The 23183-nt window shown below is 31.0% G+C and overlaps 1 protein-coding gene across 1 annotated transcript; it reads left to right on the forward strand.

Moving 5' to 3' along the window:
* Positions 1-3895: 3895 nt before the first annotated feature.
* On the forward strand, positions 3896-9650 carry LOC122297425 (serine carboxypeptidase II-2-like). The gene is made up of 10 exons (XM_043107475.1): positions 3896-4359; positions 4752-4859; positions 5307-5402; positions 5501-5593; positions 6324-6409; positions 6531-6794; positions 8033-8166; positions 8389-8484; positions 8946-9051; positions 9212-9650. The coding sequence occupies exons 1-10, from the start codon at positions 4083-4085 to the stop codon at positions 9371-9373; spliced, it is 1422 nt and encodes a 473-aa protein (XP_042963409.1). The 5' UTR covers positions 3896-4082; the 3' UTR covers positions 9374-9650.
* The last annotated feature ends 13533 nt before the right edge of the window (positions 9651-23183 follow it).

Consider the following 23183-nt stretch of genomic DNA (forward strand, 5'->3'; position numbering starts at 1 on the left):
GAAACTATGTATATCAGTTCACATAAGAATATTTATATTTTGAAATTATTTTAAAATTTATTCTATTCTCAAGTTGGTTCATAGAATATATACTATTCATATCATTTAAATGGTAAGATTTGATTTATAAAATTTAAAATTTATATTCCAAATTAAATTTGTAATTTTAAAACATAGATTCTAGATAAACTCAGAATCCACATGAAAACATCATTTCTTTAAATGACGGACTCAACTTCTTTATTCAAATTACATCAATTTATAAATTTATTTAAAAAAAAAAAAAGAAATTGTGACTGCGACACTTCAATATTTATAAACTGATATATGAGTAATAGAAGACATAGAACTTAGACGCATGTATATACTTCCATAATCAAAATAATTGTTTGTTATAATAGGGGGGTCGGTGAAGCACCTTTACTCCAACGGTGCTGGAGGGTCCGCCCAAGGTACGTGTGTTGATTTTTTCTTCACACCAAACTGATTAAAATATGACCTTAATTAGTTTAATGCAAAGATGTGTCGTCCAAGCGATTGTCCTTCTTTAGAAATTTATAAAACTGGAGCGCGCAACCCACATTTACTATTAATTAACATTCAAGTTTTGATTATTTCAACTCACCCTTATATATATATATATATACATATGTCTTAAATACAAACTGATTTTCTAATTCTTTATTTGAATGGAAGTATGGTTTAATTTAAAAGTTTATGTACATGTCATTAAATGCTCACGTAGGGATTATTTTCTGATTCGAAAATCTTACGCAAGCAATCTTAAATGATTAAGATTCTGTTTGAAAATGTTAGGTTGAGTTGGGTTGAGATGAATTGAGTTATTTATGAATAGTAGCGAGTTGATATAGTGAAGTAAGTTTTAGAGGGCCTACCTAAAATGAGTTTAAATGTGTTTTGGTGTTAAAATGAGTTTAGATGTATTTATAAGAAATTGAAAAATATTGTAGGTCCATGTGTAAAGATGTATTGATTTGAAAAAAGTTATGGATCTCACATGCAAAAAAGTTTTGAGTTAAGTGACGTTTAGTAATTTGAGAGTTATGTGTTTAAATGTTGGGATAAGTTTAAAATAGAACCTAACTGAGATGAGCTAAGAGCTCATTCAAGGATCCAAACGAAAGCTGAGACATATTTTTTATATGAGAAACACTTTCGCCACAAAGAAATCTCACAAAAATAAACTTACAATTGATATGATACGTTATATATTTTTTTTTCTTTCAAAATTAGCGCATCCAATTGCTGAAAGTATGAAAAGAAACTCACATTATTTTGATAATTTCATCTTATTGCTAAAAACAATCAATTTTTAATGAAATGGATGCAGCATGGCTTGTAGGTTTCCTTAAAATATCATCATTCTTTTTTCTTGGATCTTTTACATCTATTGACTATAGTCACTATAAAACAATATTCTAGTACAACCGATATCCCTAGATGATACATATTGAATATGATTTCTAGTACTCATTTGTCATTGAAATTGAGAAATGGAAACAAGAAAATCATACCACTCAGCAGAAGCAAAGAAGACAAAAGAAAATTCAGAGACCCAATGCATGAAAAATGTCTTGTTAGGCTGTGAAATAGGGACAAAAGAACATTCATGGAGCTTAATGTTCTTATAAAAAGTTGACGTGGGTTACATTAAAAACTGCCTGTAAAGTCACATGGGGATGTGCCAAATGTGATGGTGATGTTTTAACACACATATAAATATATATATATATATGTGTGTGTGTGTGTGTTTGTATTTGTACAGAAAAAGGCTAAAAAGATCCCAGCCATCACGATCGAGATTTTGAAATCTCTTCCATGTAAGTACGAGTAATGCTACTACGTATAATTTTAAAATGCATAAATGTCGTGTGTCACTTTAAAAAATAGTAGAATATATTATTAAAAAATTAATTTTTTTTTCTCATGGGTTTGTATTTATTCTTTTTTTTTTTAAATAATTATACTTTACTTACATATTCATAACTACAACTATCATTTCACTGCAAACCTACAAGCAACTTGTTCACCTTTGTCTATTCTTTTTCTTACAGCTCACATGGCTTCCATAGCCAAGGAATCAAATTGAATCAAGGACAAAGAGGTTGGCCTGTATTCTCTTGTCCACCGTTTAGATATAGATCAACATGAATAAAATAATTTAATAGAGTCAAAAAATTGTTTAAAATTAGAAATAAATTTAAATATTTATCACTCACTCTACTGATATGATTGGTTACATTATTTTTTTAATATAATATAACTTTTTTGATAAATTATATCAATTAAATATATAAAAAATATATAAAAGTGATAATATATAACAAAATTATAAAAATAAATACAATATTTATGACATTAAAACCATTCTAGTTTCTTTTGGTCTGATTAATTTAGAAGTCAATCATTAGGGGGAGAAAGATCTTGGCAAAACTACCAAACCAACCCAAAAGCATATCACAAGACAAAAGGACCAATAGACTTTAGGCTTATGATTTTCACAGGCTTTGTCAAACGTATGGAACCCAGTTGAGTTCAAGGCAAAGGCAACTCAATCATAAAACCAAAGGCTGACAAAGCAGCCGCTCACATTTTTATGCAAATAACCAATCCAAATTATTAAGATATTTGCGTGCTTTTTGTGGACCATATCAATAGACTATGAACAGAGTGCAGCATTTGTGGGTCCTCAGAAACGCATGATTCAGTCCACCCATAATGCCGGACCCTATTTTGGGTATATTTTGTTTAACAACCGCTCTAGATACAAAGTGATTATCTAGATATAAAGAGATTATATAAAATAAATTTATAACTTGATATTATTTTATAAAATATATTAAATTTATTTTATAATAAAATTAACTTTACAATCTGACATATCGAATCAAACCACATTAATTTATAGATTTACTTTTATATAATTCCTTTGTGGCTAAACTATTTTCCATTTTGTTTTGTTGGTTTTATGAATTCTTGTTCTTGAATGGAATATCAATGATTGAGTCCAAATAAACGAAATCTTGTGCTTGATTATACAAAGATGTGGTTGGGGAAAGAAGAAATGCTCTTTTGTTTGAAGAAGGCCTCAAATTTATCCCCATTTTGCACCCAATATATGTAAAAGGTAGAGCTCAAAATTAGCAGTGGAGACCTGTCTTTAACATTGTGTTTGCAAAATATGAAAGTCTTGTGCTTGTGGATTTTTATTTTTATTTTTTAAAGAAGAGGACGAGATTCTAATTTTATTAATAAGCATTCACTTGTGGCGGTGGACTGCGCTATCGGAACTCTAGGACATTTGAATATGTTTGCTAAATACAAGAATATTTTTTTTTGTTTCTGAATTTTTTTTTTCTTTGATTGTTTTGATCTCATAGCGAGCAGTGTGTAATTTTAATGAAAATTTCTACTCAACAGTCTTATACTACACAACTGTTGAAGTTAAAGAAATAACAGAAATAAATAAAAATCCACGTCAGTAAGTGTATAGTGTAAGGATGGTGAGTAGAAGAATTCAATTTTGATTAGGATGTCAAATTTTAGGAGTTTCGATTATATAGATTTATTTGCTCTGAAGTGGGCTTTTGTGGGCCTATCGTTGAACTCAATGGCACTGAACTGGCTAGGAACCTATTGGGCCATGACTAATTAGTCTTTTTGAGTTGGTATAAGTTGGACTTAATGCCTTTTTCCTTATGATATGAGGCCCAAATTGTGTGGACAACAAACGGTCAAGATTGAGCTAAGACGTGTTTGGCAGAGAAATAATTTGTAAATAACTAACATTTCCAAGTTCTAGCAAGACAGCTCACGAAAATAGAAACGGTTTCATTCAAAACGTAATCATTTAATGGAAAGCAAACACACCACTACGTTACCCAAAATTCTTGGGAAGAGCGAGGTTAGGCGCTGGTGTCAGCAACTCGCAGCCTGGCCATACTTGCTGTTATGGAAAAAAGGAGGCCTTTTAATTCCTGATTCCTTCATATTCCTCTGTCCCAAAAGAGAACCCAACTACCCAATAGGCGACAGCCATTACCTTGACCCGCTGGGGAGAAATGACCAATCCTGAGTGGCGCTTTGTTCATAAAATCTCAACCATCTTCGTCTATGTTCTTCTGGGTATTGGTTTTGCAACCTGTTCTACAGACCCACTTGTCCAGCAAAAATTAGACAGGGTTCTTAAGCTCCCAGGACAGACCTTCAACGTCAGCTTTGCACACTATGCTGGGTACATCACAGTCAATGAAGATTCTGGGAGGGCCCTCTTCTACTGGCTCGTTGAGGCTGATGAAGATCCTGATTCAAAGCCTCTTGTTCTTTGGCTTAATGGAGGTCGAAACTTTTAAATTTTCCTCATACTATTTTCCTAATTATTATTGGACTTGACTTTTGTCTTTTGAATGGATATGTGGCTACTTCGCTAGTTGTTTCCATATTCTCCTCTGTGATTTATTACCTTTCTCATCGGATGTTTCTTTTGTGACCTGTTACCTATTTCATTCGGTGAATGGTGTTGTTAGTTTTGATTTCATTTGATACTTTAGAAAGAGCAAGTGATAAGGAAAAAGGTCTTTACTTTTGTACTTTTGTATTAAGTTTCGAACTTGCTTGATGTTTCTTTAGTTTCTAAACATTTGGCCGTGGAAAATGATAGCTTCTCTGTTTTTCTAACTGCTATTGCTATCTTTTGAAGTAATTTTCTGACCAAACGTTTATTGATTTAGGACCCGGGTGTTCATCCATAGCTTATGGGGAGGCAGAGGAAATTGGACCTTTTCATATCAAGCCAGATGGAAAGACCCTTTATTTGAATCCTTACTCTTGGAATCAAGGTAAGAAACAAGCACTTATGTATTATTAAAATTTTCCGTTTCTATAACAAATGGGTATTCAGATATCCAAAAGAGAAATGATAGTTACAGTCGTGAGTGCGCAAGCGCCGCGCAGTCGTTTTGAAAAAAAAAAATAAATATGAGACTCACATGACAAAAATTAATTTTTTAATAGTGGATTTCACTTTTTTTCAAAGTGACTACTTGACGCTTGCACATTTCATGACTATATGTAGCATTAGTCTATCCAAAAATGTGTATGAAACATAGACAAAGAGTGAATTTGACAGAGACAACACACACATCTCTATTACTAAATACATTGGTCACTAAGTGAAGCTGAAAATTTGATGGACGATGATGAATTAACCAAAATGCGGTTGAACTACAGATATTTGCTTGGTTAACACAAAGCGATCATGTCTAACTACTTTTACTCGTTTGCAGTTGCCAACATTATATTTCTTGATTCTCCTGTCGGAGTTGGTTTTTCCTATTCGAACACCTCCTCTGATTTGCTGAATAATGGAGATATAAGAACTGGTACAACTTTGATCATATTGTATCTCGTGATTTTCCTTTGACAATTATATTATTGCTGGCTATCTTATGCGCGTTAAACCTATCACCTTCTGTTGCAGCCGTCGACTCTCTAGCATTTTTTTTGAAGTGGTTTGAGCGCTTTCCTCAGTACAAAGGACGGGACTTTTATATTACTGGAGAGAGCTATGCCGGTAAAGTTCTGTCTTTATATGACATTAATCTAAAGTAGTGCCAATATTTTTGTTCCGTACTGTTGAACAGATGACACTGAAATGATTTTACCTCTGTTATCTCAGCTAACTCATACATTGGTCTTTCTCATTGTTGGGCCAAAATTAGACACAACGAGTTATTGGAACATATCATGTTATTTTTGCTGAATCTGAATATTTCATCAGACTTGTCTTCTGGTGATACTTCAAAACCATCATGAAGTAGATATCATGCGTTTGAATCCTATCATTTAACATAGAAAAAGGATATCGTATCTAAACCATCACAAACATGCTATACGGAATCAACGTGCCTAGACTCTAAAGATTTGAGAGTTATTGAAGAGACAAAGCAAATATGGTGTTGAAGAGTTGTGTTAATGATGAGTAGATCTAATCTATTTGCTTTTTTTAAAGTCTTTATACAGTAGTTCAATAATCGTAGTTTCATCATTGATCTGGTCTTTCTACCCTCCGCACTCATCCCATTATAGAATGTCAGCCTATATCGTGCAATGATTGTAGTTCCAACATGCTTATGAAAAAAATGTAGTTACAACACCTGTAAAACATGGGAAGTAGCTTAATTCATTATTCTGATTCATGGCTGAAGAGGTTCATGATTTTATCTACTTTTACATTTATAAATTCTTTAGATGGTTTAGTTGGTTGTCTATTATGTTTTTAATCACTGAAATCTGTGTTCTAGGACATTATGTTCCTCAGCTAAGCCAAGCCATTGTAAGGTACAACTCAGGATTAACAGAAAAAGCTATTAATCTGAAGGGCTATATGGTACATATTCTCTGTTCTCTACTATGGCTAACCTCTTGATTTTTGTGTATTGTGGCCAAAATTAGAGCAAATAAAATAAGTGTTCAAAACTAAAGCATGAAAACACTTTTGTGTTTTGTAGGTGGGAAATGCTCTTACTGACGATTACCATGACCACTTGGGGGTTTTCCAGTTTATGTGGTCAGCCGGTCTGATTTCTGATCAAACATACAGGCGACTGAACCTTCTCTGTGATTTTCAGTCATTTATACACACTTCATCTTCATGTGATAAGATTTTGGATGTTGCTAACAAAGAACTTGGAGACATTGACCCTTATAGCATCTTCACACCCACCTGCCCTGGTAATGTGAGCCAGTCGAATCGGTTGCTGAAAAGAATCAATGTGAGTTATCCTGAACTATCAGTCTAGGAGAGTCGTTGCTCATCCTCTTAAACATTTTTTGTTATGTATCCACATTTTCCTTAATATATTTTGCACTTATGTAGGGGCATATGAACTGGAAAGTCTGGCCAGTGGGTCCTAATAAGTTTCAAATGGGTAAAACCATGTCACCCCCTTCTGCACCGACTAATTTGTCAAAAGTCCATAAAAATGGAGTTTCTTCACAATAATTTCATGGTTTCAAAGTACAAATTACTGTTTTAGGTCGAGTTTAAAAATGGGGCTATATTTAGCTTTCTGGATTTGGAAGATTCTTTGGCAGATTCACTGACTTTGCCATTCTGATGCGTCAACTTATCTGTTTGGGTTAAAATAATAAGTCATTTTACAAATGGTACACTAGGACACACTCAATAGTTCATCAAGTCAGACAATGCATATAATACTAATACAGAAAAAAAAAGAAAAAGAAAAAAAGAATACATTGATGTTTTGGTAATCTAAGATCTAAGTCCTTGCAGTGCTTTTTTTTTTTTAAAAATCTAAGATCTAAGTCCTTGAAGTACTGATTTTATTATTATTATTTATTTATTTATTTATTTTAATTTTAATTTTTAAACACAATCAATTTGCATGCATAACATTGTGAAAGAGTAGTTTACTAGTTTTCTATCATATTCTTTGTTTGTAATTATCAGGTTCATACCTATATCAATTTATTAAACCAACTTTGCCTTAATAGTTGCCTAATCAAATATGAAAATTAAAAATTTATATATATATATATATATTTTGTAAGTAAAATGAAAACTTTATCGATACGAATTAAGTAGGCGAAGCCCATGTACACAGTAAGTACGCAAAAGGACACCTAAATACATTCTAGGAACCAGAAATTAAAAACAGAAAGTCATGAACACTAGTTCCATTAAGCACAATGGCTGAATACCAGAGCGATAAGGTGTGCACAAAAAAGTCGCGAAGTTCCTCCATAGTGCACTCCCTATCTTCAAAGCGCCAATCATTCCTTTCCATCCAAATACACCACATAATGCACAAAGGAATCATCCTCTAAACTACAACCACTTGGGGAGACAGCCTTGAATATCCTTCCAGCAAGCTATTAAATCCACCACCCTCAAAATCTCATATATTGCTTCTGAAGAGATCTTTCATGATGCCTCTGTGGTAGTCAAATATTGAGTCACATCATTACTGATTTGTATTTCGTCTGACAGAGAATTGGTCATGTCAGTGAGCGGTATGATCCTTGCACCGAGGAGCACTCTGTTGTGTACTTCAATCTACCTGAGGTTCAAAAGGCACTTCACGTTGATCCGGCTCGTGTGCCATCTGAATGGTCAACCTGCAGGTACATCTCTTTCAAGAGATACTTGAACTTACAATTCCATTGACACCTTTGGATAAGCTAATGCAGTTTGTTTTGTTAAGGTGCAAGCAAAGAAGCAGCATCTTGCCTTGACATGAATCTTTTACTGATCCCCTATATGATGTCATTTCTGCATTAACCATGATTGAAGTGATTGAGAGATGGAAACCCGCATAATCTTAACCTCCTCATTCTGTTTTGTAGCGATTTGGTAAATGATAACTGGAAGGATTCTCCCAGGACGGTGCTGGATGTTTACCGCGAGCTGATACATTCAGGACTGCGTATATGGATGTTCAGGTTCCTCTCAACATTTGGATGCATTTTTCCATTCAGCTGCTGCCTTTAATATTGCTTTCATGTGTGATGAGGATTTGCATCAACCTATACCTGTAAAAAGTCAAATGCATGGGCTTTCTTTTTAATTACTGGTATTAAAACTACGAATCACCCTAAAAGCCAACCTTTCATTATCACATGTATCATCCTGCTGGGAAAATCAATGAATCGGGTAGGATCCATACCTGATCTCAATCCATTGCTGTTAAATTCATGATCATAATACTTAAACCATATTTGACAGTTCAAATGTGAATCTGATTTTTCAAATTCTGCATCATTTTTATCGGGGACATTACAACCTGGTTTAGGAATGCCGGTTAAGCAAGCAAATGTCTTTTCTTTCGATTCCTCTCTATTCCAGTGACTTCAGATAAATTTCTGTTGACGATCTAAGTTTGTTCATCTTTCCTGTATGCCAGTGGCGATACAGATGCCATAATCCCAGTTACTTCCACCCGGTACAGTATAGATGCTCTTAAGCTTCCAACCTCGGGACCTTGGCGTGCCTGGTATGATGATGGGCAGGTAAATAAAGTTCAAAAAACTGTTTCCTTCCCCAGTAATCATTCATCGCCCTAGTTATTACATACTTGACTCTTTTCAGATAAGAACAACCTGTTTCCAATTCTAGAATACTTGCTTAATCACTACATGGACACAATGAATAACACAGTTTTTGGAACAGGTGGGTGGATGGACACAAGAATATGCTGGGCTTACCTTTGTATCAGTCCGGGGAGCAGGACATGAAGTTCCTTTGCATAGACCAAAATTAGCTTTGGCACTCATTAAAGCTTTCTTATCAGGAACCTCGATGCCATCCTCGGAACTAGTCAGTTCATATTGAATATTATTTCCTTTTCGTATTCCTGGAATTGAAAGGAAAAATGACTCTGTGATTTTCTTCTAAGTTCTAACACTTGCAGTGCTAACACTTGCAAATTTAAGGTTGTGGTGTCTTTACTGTGTGGAGTGTTAATAGCACCTTTATCCATTTGCAAAATCAACAAAGCAATAATAGCACTTGCTCAAATTTAACAAGAAATTGTAGATTTGCTATGGCATGTTACTGTAATGGAATGTTAGAATTGAGCTATATAGTTCCCTTGCAAATTGGGCATTGAGACTGATGATTTCACATTTAATATTTCTAAATCTCAGTGGGTTATATTTTCTTATATTCTTTTTTATTTTAAGTTAGATATAGCTTATACATGTGATGACGGTTAATAAATCAGTGGTAACTTTAATTTCTTCGTTAAATTTCATGGATAAAGTATGATATATTTAAATATTAAAACTTTTTAGTATTTATATTTACTTTTTAATAGACAGATCAATTTAAGTTTTGATGCGTAATCAATGTTTTACATTTTGTTCCCGTGATCATTTTGGTTTAAGTACTAAAACTAAATATTTCAGTATCGATATATTCCAGGATAACGTTTCAGGATTAATTATATTATATTTATATATATATATATTTATATATATAATCTAACAACTGATAGAATAAATACATATATATATATATGCAAGTGTGTATTGTGTATATATGTATATATATGGAAAAATTGAAGATTTATAAAATAAATATAAGTTAAAAAAATTACAAACTTAAGTCGAGAAACAAAAACTAAGAAAAAAAATAAAAGAATAGAAAATTTATTAAAAATAATGATATTTAAAAATATAAAAAAAAAAGAATAAGGGAACATATTTAAATTAAAAAAAATTAAAATAATATAATTTGCAACATCTGGCTGTGACGTTGGATACCTTAACTAAGAATACATTGTTTAAGAGGAGTAAATGAAATTTTTTCAAGGGTTAATGAATAAAATATTCCAGCATTGTTTGCATAAGTTTATCATTGTTTTCTTTGAGGATATTCTGGCTTACACTAAATTTAAAGAAGAGCATTCGTAACAACTGTATGTGATGTTTGATACCTTAGCTAGGCATACATTATTTGCAGTAGCATTAATTTCTTGGTTATTTTAAATATTTGTGAATAGTAAGGAAAAAGTTGTGAAAAATAATGATAAAATATTGAATAATTGTAAATAATAATATAAAATAGTAAAAAGTAAGTAAAAAATAAAGATAAAATAATGAATAATAATGAAGTATGTTAAGAATACTCTTACCACCCAAATTTACTCATAATCAATATTTTGAATACCGTACCATTCAAGACAATGGAACGAAATATTTTAATACCGGTACCGTTTTGTGTACCGTTTCGAGATAATCGATATATGAATAAATTATACATATATACACATATATATAAATTATAAATAATCTTATCTGAATTGAAAATAAAAAATAATCTTGTAGTATGAAGAAATGAAAAAGAAAAAGAAAAAGTAAAGGTCAAAATACCAGCCGATACATAGGCTGGTACATGCCAAAATATCGGCCGGTATTTAAATCGGTACGAAACAAGTAAAATATTTGTACTGGACTAGTAGCCGGTACGACATATACCGGTCGTATCAGTCGGTACGGTATGATATATAAAACACTGCTCGTAATCTCAAGGAAAAAGGTATGATTTATTTAAATATTATAAGTTTCTATTTTTATTTATTTAACGGACCGATAAATTTAAGTTTTGATGTTGTAACCCTCGTGATAGCCAATTATCTACCTCTTGATTTTTGTAATTAGAGCATATAAATTAAGTGTTAAAACCTAAAGAATGAAAACACTTGTGTGTTTTGCAGGTGGGAAATGTTCTTGCTGGTGATTACCCTGGCCACTTGGGGGTTTTCCAGTTAATGCGGTCAATTGGTCTGATTTCTGATCAAACATACAGGCGATTGAACCTTCTTTGTGTTTTTCAGTCATTTATACACACTTCATCTTCATGTGATAAGATTTGGGACGTTGCTAATGAAGAACTTGGAGACATTGACCCTTATAGCATCTTCACACCCACCTGCCCTGGTAATGTGAGCCAGTCGAATCGTTGGCCGAAAAGAATCAATGTGAGTTATCCTGAACTATTAAGAGCATCCTCATTCGGTTCCCCATCCCTCCCGTTTCCCTATTATTTGTTGAAAGTTTTAGGGTTTTCTCTAAAACCCTCCTTCCATCCGGTTCCCTAAAATGAGGTTCTAATTTTCGGGATGTACAGGAAATCCCCATCTTTGGAGACCTATTGTACATCCCCAAATCTCATTTCCCCATCCTGTCCCGCGTTCATCCCTCCCGACGGTTGGTGCTCCAATAATCGCCTCTCCTGCTAGGAAATCGGTATTTTTCTTCTCATTTTCTCACCCCTGTTAATTTCTTGCGTGTTTCTTGATGATGAAAGTGGAAATGCTTTGGAACCAATGTTTGGTTGGTGTGAAAAGTCATAGGGTTTTCTTGTGGCTATTTCCCTGGGTTATCCGTTTGGTTGCTGTGAAAATTTATGGAAGGGTTGATTTCTTTTTTCCTGAGTTACCCGTTTGGTTGCTGTGAAAATAGACGATGGTTTCCTTTGATTTTTTCCTGAGCAACCCGTTTGGTTGCTGTGAAAATGTGCTGCGGTTTGGTGTCATAATTTCTTGAGTAACCTGTTTGGTTGCTGTGAAAATAGACGATGGTTTCTTTTTATTTTTTCCTGAGCAACCCGTTTGGTTGCTGTGAAAATGTGCTGCGGTTTGGTGTCATATTTTCTTGAGTAACCCGTTTGGTTGCTGAGAAATGAGATGAGGTTTGGCTTGCGTTTTGATGAATGGTGCCCCTGTTTGGTTGGTGCGAATTTAAGAAAATGTTTGCTGTCCTGTTTTTCCTTCTGTGATTGTTTGGGAACCCCGAAAATCATCCATGATGTTTCTGTCATATTTTCCTTTGGCTATTGTTCGGTTGCTGCGAAAATGTATACTCTTTTCTTGTGATGATTATCTAGCTCACATGTATTGTTTGGTGGGCCATAATAGATTTATGATTTTGAATCTTTGGTGATCCAAGATTGGTTTTCAGTTGCTGTGAACATCTTTGCTTGAGAGAACTTGGGATCTACATTTTTTTCCATATCTAATTCCTTCAAAGCATGCTTCTTGGGCTGCTGTTTCTTGGTCTTTCATATCCAATGTTGAATTTGCATATTTATAGAGGAATTACTGCTATCGTTTGACATAGGAGTAAAAATGTTACCGTTTGAGAGAAGATAAAAAAAGTTACCGTTGGAGAAAAGATAAAAAAATTTATCGTTGGAGAAAAAACAAAAAATATTACCGTTGGAGAAAAAACAAAAAATATTACCGTTCGTAGTTAAGACAGAAAATATTACCCTTGAAGAAAAGTTGCTGAAATATTACCGTTGCATCCAATTAAAAAATTTTATCATCAATACGTGACTTTCGGTTTTTCATTAGAGATATTGAGTCCAGATCTAATTAAATTTTTCATCACGTTAGAAAATGCACTAATTAATAAAAACATTTTATTTTAATACTACGAATTTCAATTTAAAAAAAAATACTGTATTGGATAGTCAAAATCTCCAATAAATATTTAGTAGAAAGTGATATTTAAAAAAAAAGATAATAAGACAAAACAGTTAGTAGTTAAGATTGTAAATGGAAGAGAGAGAGAAAAGTAATAAAAAAAGAATAGAGAAATATTTTTTAAAAGAATAGAGATAGGGATGGGGAATGGGATGTAGGATGTAACAGCCCGCTAGAAATTCAATTGTGGAATTTCTATTGACTTTAGGAACCTCGTGAAAACTCTATAAGTTTTCATGAATCCACTAATCGCATAGGTTTTAGCCTGTCAACATAATTAGTTTTATCACTCACTATGATGCCAGAAATACGATTTTAATTATTTGAGATAGTTAGAAGTGTCAGAATATATTATGGTCTACACCACTAGGCTTAATTGAATATTTATGATTTTTCAGTACTAAGTTTATTACGTTTATTTTTGGAGTGAATAGTAACCTCGGTAAATGTACTAAGCGCAATGTTTTCAAAATCACAGTGTGAAATGTCCAAATTAGGTTAGTAATATTTTATTTGGACACTTGGCAAGATCTTAACCACACATAATGAATAGTATTAGATACTTAGTACAAAGAGAAACCATTAGATGGAATTGTGAAGGAAATCAAGGTGTGAGATCATGACACCTAAGCAAAATACACATTTGGAAAATATCTTAAGAATAGAGATTTAAAATACATATGGAAATATTTTAGCCACCTTACTCTTCCAAGTCTACACCACATTTGGAAAATATATTGAGCTAATTTTTATAGATATTATTGGATAGAATATTTTGAGATAATCTTTTATAGATATTTTGGGTAGGAGAAAATCACACTCAACTCTCAACTCCAGCCTTATCATCTTCCTTATCTCGTCCATAAACATCTCCAGCCATCATCCACGAACTTATCTTCATTTACACCTTCCAATAAAAGATTATCAAGCACTCTCTCTCGGATAGCTTTTAGGAGTTCTTTTGCACGCCCATTTCGAAGCTGTTGTAAGTGTTTTATCATAAAGTCTCATTCATATAAGTTGTTCCTTTTTTAGTCTAGTTTACATTGAAATCTTAAGTTTATTCTCTAATTTTATGTTTGTATTTTTTATTAAAAAAATCTAGTTATAAGTATGACTGTATATTAATATGTGTATCAATATAATGTGATTGGTCAAAAATAAATTTTATTAAAAATAGTACTAATTTAAATTTTGAATATAAAGAAATCAGTATTAATATGTAAATTAGTTCGTAACTTTATTTATACGTAATAAATTTTTTTTTTATTTTTTTAATAAATTAAGGGGTGATGCTACGTCGAGAACGTAACGATAAGTTTCAGATAGTTAGCATTATTCATTAAAAAAAAATGAAAGGGATAGAGAATAAGGTGGGGGACCAAAAACAAAAAATCAGATGATAAAGTGGGGGAAAAAAAAAATCTAGATGACAAGGATATGATCAAACTCATGTAGAGAATATTTTGCTGCTTTTTTTCAAGCAAAAAGAAGAGTGCAGAAGAAGTGAAGAAATTTCATGGAAGGCTCATGGCCGGGAAGAAGGAGATCCGTCACTCGTGCATGTATGTGTTCAGTATTTCTATACTGAATGCAGAAATTGAGAGGAAAGTGTCCATTTTGGTGGGCAAGGACTAAGGAGAGACGCCGACAATTTGGTTCACATTTGTCTTACACTTGTCAATATAGAAATTAACCTGAAAGTAGTTGGTAAGTTCATGGCAGTTTCCCCAGTCTGCTGGCACCGCTGCTGGGGTGCCAGCATCATGCGACTGTTGTATTGCATGAAAGAATATGTTGTCATTTTGTTGACATTCTTGGCTCGATTCAAACCATCTGCCTAAAATTCTCAATTCCATCTATATCTGTAATTAATGTCATTGCATCAAATTCAAATGGGTTTTCTTTGGCTAGACAAGTTTGTATTAGTTAACCACGATGACAAATTCGGATAGTGATTCTCTTTGATTTTTTTTTTTCAAGAAATTAGACTGTTTCAATTTGATTTTTTTTTTCAATTTATAATATTTAGTATGTATGGTCCATATAAATTCTTGTATAATGTAATCTTATATAAATATTTAATACTGTATCTATCTTTAAACATTGAAAGTTGATTCAAATTATATTTGACTCAATTGAATAGTGGAAGAGATATCAAATATATAATACCTGTATCGGACCAGTGACCGGTACGATAAAGTATTTAAATATTTGATTAGATCTAGTTTTTTTCATAGATGATATGAGATGAGATGAGATAAAAGTTAAAAGTTGAATAAAATATTATTAAAATATATTTTTTTAATATTATATTTATTTTGAGATTTAAAATTTTTGAATTTTTTATGTTATTTTGTATGAAAATTTAAGAAAATTATAATGATTAGATGAAATGAGATAAAATAAGATAAAAAATTTTGTAAAAGTGAACAAGCTGGCGTGCCTCGTTTGGATAGAGATTCTCTTTGATTTTTTTTTTTCAATAAATTAGACTGTTTCAATTTAAAAGAGATGTATTGATTTATAATATTTATTATTGTACATATAAATTCTTGTATAGTGTAGGTATTTAATACTGTGTCTATCTTTAAACATTGATTCAAACATTTGACTTAGTTAAAAGGGATGTATCGCTCTATAACATTTAATCATGTCCATATAAATTCTTGTATAGTGTAATTTTATATAAGTATTTAATACAATGTGTCTATCTTTAAACATTGAAAACTGATTCAAACATTGAAAACTCAATTGAATGGTGGAAGAGATATCTAAGTTTTTTTTTTTCCACCTTTTGTTCTTACAAGAAACTTGTAAATGGGTTGATATCAGGCAATACCTTCTATTGAAAGGTCTTAGTTTGATTCTTCACATACATAATATATATATATATATATATATATATATATATATATATATATATATATATATATATATTATATATTTTTAAAAAAAGACGATATCTCAATTTTATTGATAGTCGTCACTTGTGGTGGGGGAAAATCGTGATTATAATCAAACACCTGGATGATACAAATAAACATAAAAACAAAGCCCAAGTATCAAAAACCTAATCAACCAACTAACATAAAACAATGTTCACTATTGTTCAAAATACAATACCAAGACAAGACCAACCGTAGAAAACAAACCAACACTTGCAAGAAAGAGCACACATGCAAATAAAATTATCCAAAAAATAAAATTGAAAGAAACTAAATTTACTAAGACCAAACCTACGAGATGCAAAAATAAGGAAGTTCGATTTTGTCTGTACGAAGAAGCCTTTTTAACTGACTGAGCATATTATTACTATTATCAACCCAATCCTTATTTAAATCTCTAACACCTTGCTTGGCAAAAAAATCCGCCACAACATTACTTTCACGAAAAATATGACGAATACAATATTCCATATTCCATACATATATTTTAAAATTTATGTATATAGGCTATGTTCCCAAATGTATAAAGATATTACAAATTATGCTAAAAAAATACTGCAAGGCCCGTGCATTTCATCAATCTTCGAAATTGAAAGAGAGATGTCAATCTATAATTGAAGTACTTGGAAGCAAATTGAATTAATAGTTAGATATATGGTAGCAAGTAGTAACATCAAAGGCATGCATGTGGCACAGTACTAATTAAGAGACCGTACTAAGGCAATGTGAAAGCTCCATGCCATTCAACCCAAACCATTCATTATCATGATGCGCAGCAATTTTGGACAAAAGCCCCAACGTACTTTGTTTAAAAGTATCAATATTCCCCACAACATGCACTTTCTATATATATATATATATTTGATATAAAACATCATATTATAAAACTTACTATAAGAAATTTAGCCTTTTACGTCGTTTAAATTCATTGTAAAAACTACAAAACGCGTCCACGTAATCATTTTACTTTTGTTGGGGAAGTAAATTTTAGTTGGGAAAGAAAGAGTATTACATATTTTTATTATAAAGTAGATCTAAAATATCACATGAAATTATTAGAATTTATGGGTTTACTTTTATAAAATCTCTTTATAACTATAACACTTTTCTATATAAAATAATGTTACATACAGTTGTTATGTGGGTAAATACCATACAATTATTTTTTTTAAAAAAACTGGACCTATTATTAAAAAATTAAAATTTTTTTAATTTTATATTTATTTATTTTTTTAAAAAAATTATATAATACTTATGCATTCAAAATATTATTTCTTTAAACATTGAATATTGTTCAGAAAATCTATACGAATAATATCAAACGTCATCAGAGGATCCGATTCATGTGGTATAGAATTTTCTTGAATGAATGCTTTAGGTGTGGAATGTGCAGATAAGCCAATATTGGTACAGTGCCAATTAAGTAAAAGAACGGTGGGTATTGGCCGCAGTCCTAATTTTGTCAGCGTACGTGAAAACGGCATCTAAGCCGATTTTGGCACCTTTCTTTCTTTCTTCCCCAACTAAAGTTTACTAAAAAATGCTTTCGGTCCGAAGTGTGTCCCGAAGTATTTTTTTTTTTTTCAATTTTTAGTAATTAAAGAAATAATTTTTTTTAAATATTATGAATTTAAAAAAATATATATTTAAAAATATCAAAAAATAATAATAATTTTTTATTTTTTATTTTTTATTTTTATAAAAAAAAGCTTTCTTCGATGCGTATTCTGGTTAGTAGCACTACCCTTTACTTTTTCTCTCAACAATCCATTAATTAATTAAACAAATGGCTGGCGGTGGCGAAGAAATAGTCTAAAAAGGAAGGAAGCACTGAAGAAGGGGTCTTTGTTGGGTAAATGACATGAATTTTAGAGGCTAAGAGTTGTTTGTGTTTGAAAAGAAAAATGTATAGTTAATAATTTATATTTGTTTTAACACTCATCTTCATGTGCGGACGAAACTCCCTCAATGATAAAGTGTAAAATTTTAATTCAGGACTTCTATTTTAATATTATGTGGAATCATTACTTGTCTAAAAAAATTAATAATTTAATAAAAAATATAAATTTAATAATTTATATTTGTCTTAAAAGAATACAAAACTATTTATATATAATTTATTTTTTAAAATATATGTACTAGCAAAATAATATATAAAAATAAAAACCCAAAAATGTTTTCAACTTATTTCAAATCAATTACTAATGAAACCGATTACCTTTTCAACTTCTCATAAAAAAATTAGACACATTTTAATTTAGAAAAGCTAAACTCATCTCAATATAATTCACAAAATATTATTATTTATAACTTAACTCGACTCATCTCAACGTTTAAATCCAGCCTAACAACCTAAAATGCACATAAAAAATGCAAAATTTTGGTATATTTGATGTTCACAAGAAAAAACGATTAAACAAAGACATAAGAAGCGGGGAGGAAGATAGAATTGATTTGAGTTGATGTAAATGCTTTTTTATTCCATCCATGGTGTCAACGTGGCATCCATGTTGCTAAACAGAATTAATTTGAATAATATTATGATTAATCAATGTGGGCCGTGGGGGAAGTGTCATTAGAAATTCGATGAAGATGAGAGGCTTTTTCCACCAGCCAACAAGCTGTTAATTGTTGACAAGTGAACAAGTTGGTTGGTTGTGTACAAACAAGTACATGCACTTTAACAGGAAAATGCCATCCGTTCTCTCATCTTCATATGGGTCATGATCAACTTGAAATGCTTTGGGTCTTGAATTTGGGATCCAAATTGTGTCCCGAATTTTTTTTTTTTTTTTACTTAGTGATTAAAAAGGTATTTTTTTAGTGATATTGTGAAATTTTTTTAGAAAAATATTTAAAAATATTAAAAAAAATACCTTATTCGGTAGGTATTCGGGCTATAGCAATACCCATTCAACTTGCCATGGTCTTTCTATATTGTTTCCACCTTTTTCCTAGGGTCAATGAACGTTTTGTACCCTTTTTTTCTCTCTGTGTCACCTATTTTCTCTAAACAAGTTTGAAAAGAATGAAAATGGTAGAGTAAAGCCTAAAGGGGTTCCGTAAAGAAATAAAATTAAGAAACAAGATGGATCTTCTCATATACATTGCCAAGTGCACTTCTTTTGCTAAACTCCTACACCTTTATTTGAAATAAATATCTTCTCCAACTATCTGATCCAATTGAAGTATTCAACTTTTGAGAAAAATACGCGTTATGAGTTCTACAGTATTTAATGCTATTCATATGTAATGTTCAAATACGATGAACCTTATATATATGAATTTCTTTTCATTTGGTTGTTAGACTCAACTGAGATCAACTCAATTCAATCTAATTTTAAATTAAGGCTAATATCTAAACACTCAATTCTCAAATTATTAAACTCATTTCAACTCAAAACCTCTTTATACGTGGGACCCACAATCTTTTTCAACTCAACCCCTCTTTATACGTGGGACCTATAACTTTTTTTAATTTTACATAAATATCTATAAACACATCTTAGGTAGACTTTACAAAACTCACTCTACCATCTCAACTCATTATTATTCATAAAGAACTCAACTCATTTTAATTCAGCTCAACATCTAAACGCAACCGTCTATCTCTTTTTATATTTTACCATCCAATTCTCTTAATCAACGAGGAAGAATTTTAATTTCATTAATTGAGGCAAATTTTGATGACACATTTTGGTAAAGAGTTGCACTAATTCAAGTTGTTAGAAGAGGAAAATTGAACTTTGGGCCAACCATTTTAGGCTGTTGGCTAGCTGTAAATTACCCCATCATTAGACTTCCATAACAAGATAATGAACTCTTTCCACAAAATCGGAGCATCTGATATCATTATTTCTAAATCGGTTTAGGGATACGCCAAACATATTAATAACGTGGAAACTATGTATATCAGTTCACATAAGAATATTTATATCTTGAAATTATTTTAAAATTTATTCCATTCTCAAGTTGGTTCATAGAATATAAACCATTCATATTATTTAAATAGTAAGATTTGATTTATAAAATTTAAAATTTATATTCCAAGTTAAATTATGTTACGTAAGTATTTACAAGATGTGCTATCCACACCGATTAATAAATAGAATTTTTTTATCTTTTTAGATCTGTTTTATAATAAAAGTATTTTTAAAATTTAACATATTATATCAAGCCGAATGATATGTGTAATCTTAAAGCATAGATTCTAGATAAACTCAGAATCCACATGAAAACATCATTTCTTTAAATGACGGACTCCACTTCTTTACTCAAATTACATCAATTTATAAGTTCATTTTAAAAAAAAAAATTGTGACTGTGACACTTCAATATTTATAAACTGATAAATGAGTAATAGAAGAGATAGAACTTAGACGCATGTATATACTTCCATAATCAAAATAATTGTTTGTTGAGAAATACCTTTTGCAGTCGGGAGATGCAGTCGGCGTGCAGTCGGCTGTAAAAAAAAAATTAATACAGGACCTACATGAAAAAAAAATTTCTTTTTATAACTTTTTATAATTCATGTAGGTCCCCTTGAATATAAAAAATTTTTTTTATAATTTTTTTTATTCATTCCGTACAGCCGACTGCACACCGACTATATGTGGCGACTGTATGTAGCAAAGCCCTTGTTTGTTATAATAGGGGGGTCGGTGAAGCACCTTTACTCCAACGGTGCTGGAGGATCCGCCCAAGGTACGTGTGTTGATTTTTTCTTCACACCAAACTGATTAAAATATGACCTTAATTAGTTTAATGCAAAGATGTTTCGTCCAAGCGACTGTCCTTCTTTAGAAATTTATAAAAAGTGGAGCAACCCACATGTACTATTAGTTAACATTCAAGTTTTGATTATTTCAACTCATCCTTTTATATCTTTTATATATAAAAAGTGTGTATGAAACGGAAAATCTTATTTTTCCGTTAAAGTTAACACCGTTTGTTTTAACGGTTTGGCACATAAAATGAAGACATAAATGTTGAAAGAGATAGCATTTAATGTTGTTATATGATTTATTAATCTCAATAATTATAATATTAATAGTTTATATAATAATAAGTAATTAAAAATTAGTTATTATATTTTTCTCTTTCTCCTTAACATATACACGTGTATTAGGTGCATAAGACGTGAATCCCTAAATATAATATACGTGTATTATACGTTTCATTAACTCAAATTATTGAGTATTTCAAATTTAAAAATCTCATATAATATATAATATAAGTGTGTTTAATCAAAGTGTTTTTTTTCCCATGGTAGTAGGGCATAGCTTCCGCTAAGTCATATTCCATACGTGGGCTTGCTATGATAGGCACGTGACAAAGGCCGTGATCCTTGAGCTAATCAAGAAAGAGTAAATTCGGCCAACAATTTCAAAATATATTTTATGATTTATATATATGCTATATATAGAAAATATTATACCACAAATTTTATAAAAAGATTATGTTTTAACTTTATGTTGTCCCTAATCGACTCAACCAACAACAAAATAAGAATTTCAATGTTGTCTCTATTGATTGTCTACAGGATGACATAAATTGATGAAATATAATACAAACATCAAACAACACATATTTTGAACTACCGTTTGTGTTAGACTTTTATTAAATTTTTCATATACATCTTTGCTAAAATTATAGATGTTATAAACATGTATTGGATTATATGATACTTTGAACTAATTTTTTTATTTTCTCCAATATGCCTTAAATTATTAAGTGACATCAATAATTTTTATAAAATATATATTATTTTTTACAAATAATCATTTCATAAAATTAGATAAACGTGTTTTGCACGTTACTCCCACCTAGTATATATATATATATATATGTGCGTGTGTGTGTCTTAAATACAAACTGATTTTCTAATTCTTTATTTGAATGGAAGTATGGTTTAATTTAAAAGTTTATATACACGTCATTAAATGCTCACGTAGGGTTTATATTTTTCTATTCGAAAATCTAGCGCACGCAATCTTAAATGATTAAAATTTTATTTGAATGTTGGGTTGATTTGAGTTTAGATGAATTGAGTTCTTTATGAATAATAGTGAGTTGAAATAATAGATTGAGTTTTGTAGGGCTCACCTAAAATGAGTTTAGATGTGTTTAGATGTTAAAATAAGTTTATATGTATTTATAAAAAGTTAAAAAATATTGTAAATCTTATGTGTAAAGAGATGTTGATTTGAAAAAAGTTGTGGGTCTCACGTATAAAGAAGTTTCGAGTTAAGTGATATTTAGTGATTTGAGAATTATATGTTTAAATATTAAGATAGATCTAAAATAGAATTCAACTGAGATGAGCTGAGCTCATTCAAGGATTCATACGAAATCCAAGACATATTTTTTATATGAGAAACACTTTCGCCACAAAGAAATTTTATAAAAATAAACTTACAAACTGATATGATACGTTAGATATATTTTGATAATTTCATCTTGTTGCTATAAACATAATCAATTTTTAATCTGCTATAAACATAATCAATTTTTAATGAAATGGATGCAGCATGGCTTGTAGGTTTCCTTAAAATATCATCATTTTTTTTCCTTGGATCTTTTACATCTTTATTGACTATGGTCACTATAAAACAACATTCTAGTACAACCGATATCCCTAGATGATACATATTGAATATGATTTCTAGTACTCATTTGTCATTGAAATTGAGAAATGGAAACAAGAAATCATACCACTCAGCAGAAGCAAAGAAGACAAAAGAAAATTCAGAGACCGAATGCATGAAAAATGTCTTGTTAGGCTGTGAAATAGGGACAAAAGAACACTTATGGAGCCTAATGTTCTTCTAAAAAGTTGACGTGGGTTACATTAAAAACTGCCTGTAAAGTCACATGGGGACGTGCCAAATGTGATGGTGATGTTTTAACACACACACACATATATAGATATATATATGTGAGATATATATATATATATATGTGTGTGTGTGTTTGTATGTGTACAGAAAAGGGCTAAAAAGACCCCAGCTATCAAGATTGTTCAATCTCTTCTATATAAGTATGAGTAATGTAAACGCCATGCGTCATTTTAAAAGAGTGGAATTTATTATTAAAAAATTAATTTTTTTTTACATGAGTTTGTATTTATTTATTTTTTTCAAAATGATTGCACTTCACTTACACACTCAACTATCATTTCACTGTAAACTTGCAAGCAATT

The sequence above is a fragment of the Carya illinoinensis genome, chromosome 15, assembly GCF_018687715.1.
Source record: "Carya illinoinensis cultivar Pawnee chromosome 15, C.illinoinensisPawnee_v1, whole genome shotgun sequence".
Classification (NCBI taxonomy): Eukaryota; Viridiplantae; Streptophyta; class Magnoliopsida; order Fagales; family Juglandaceae; genus Carya; species Carya illinoinensis.

What these genes read in the sequence shown, in the direction of transcription:
- LOC122297425 (XM_043107475.1), top strand. Translation starts at nt 4,083, where the DNA reads ATGACCAATCCTGAGTGGCGCTTTGTTCATAAAATCTCAACCATCTTC. An exon ending in TGTTCTTTGGCTTAATGGAG is followed by an intron (nt 4,360 to 4,751) that starts GTCGAAACTTTT and finishes TTATTGATTTAG; the next exon opens with GACCCGGGTGTTCATCCATA. An exon ending in TTAATCTGAAGGGCTATATG is followed by an intron (nt 6,410 to 6,530) that starts GTACATATTCTC and finishes TGTGTTTTGTAG; the next exon opens with GTGGGAAATGCTCTTACTGA.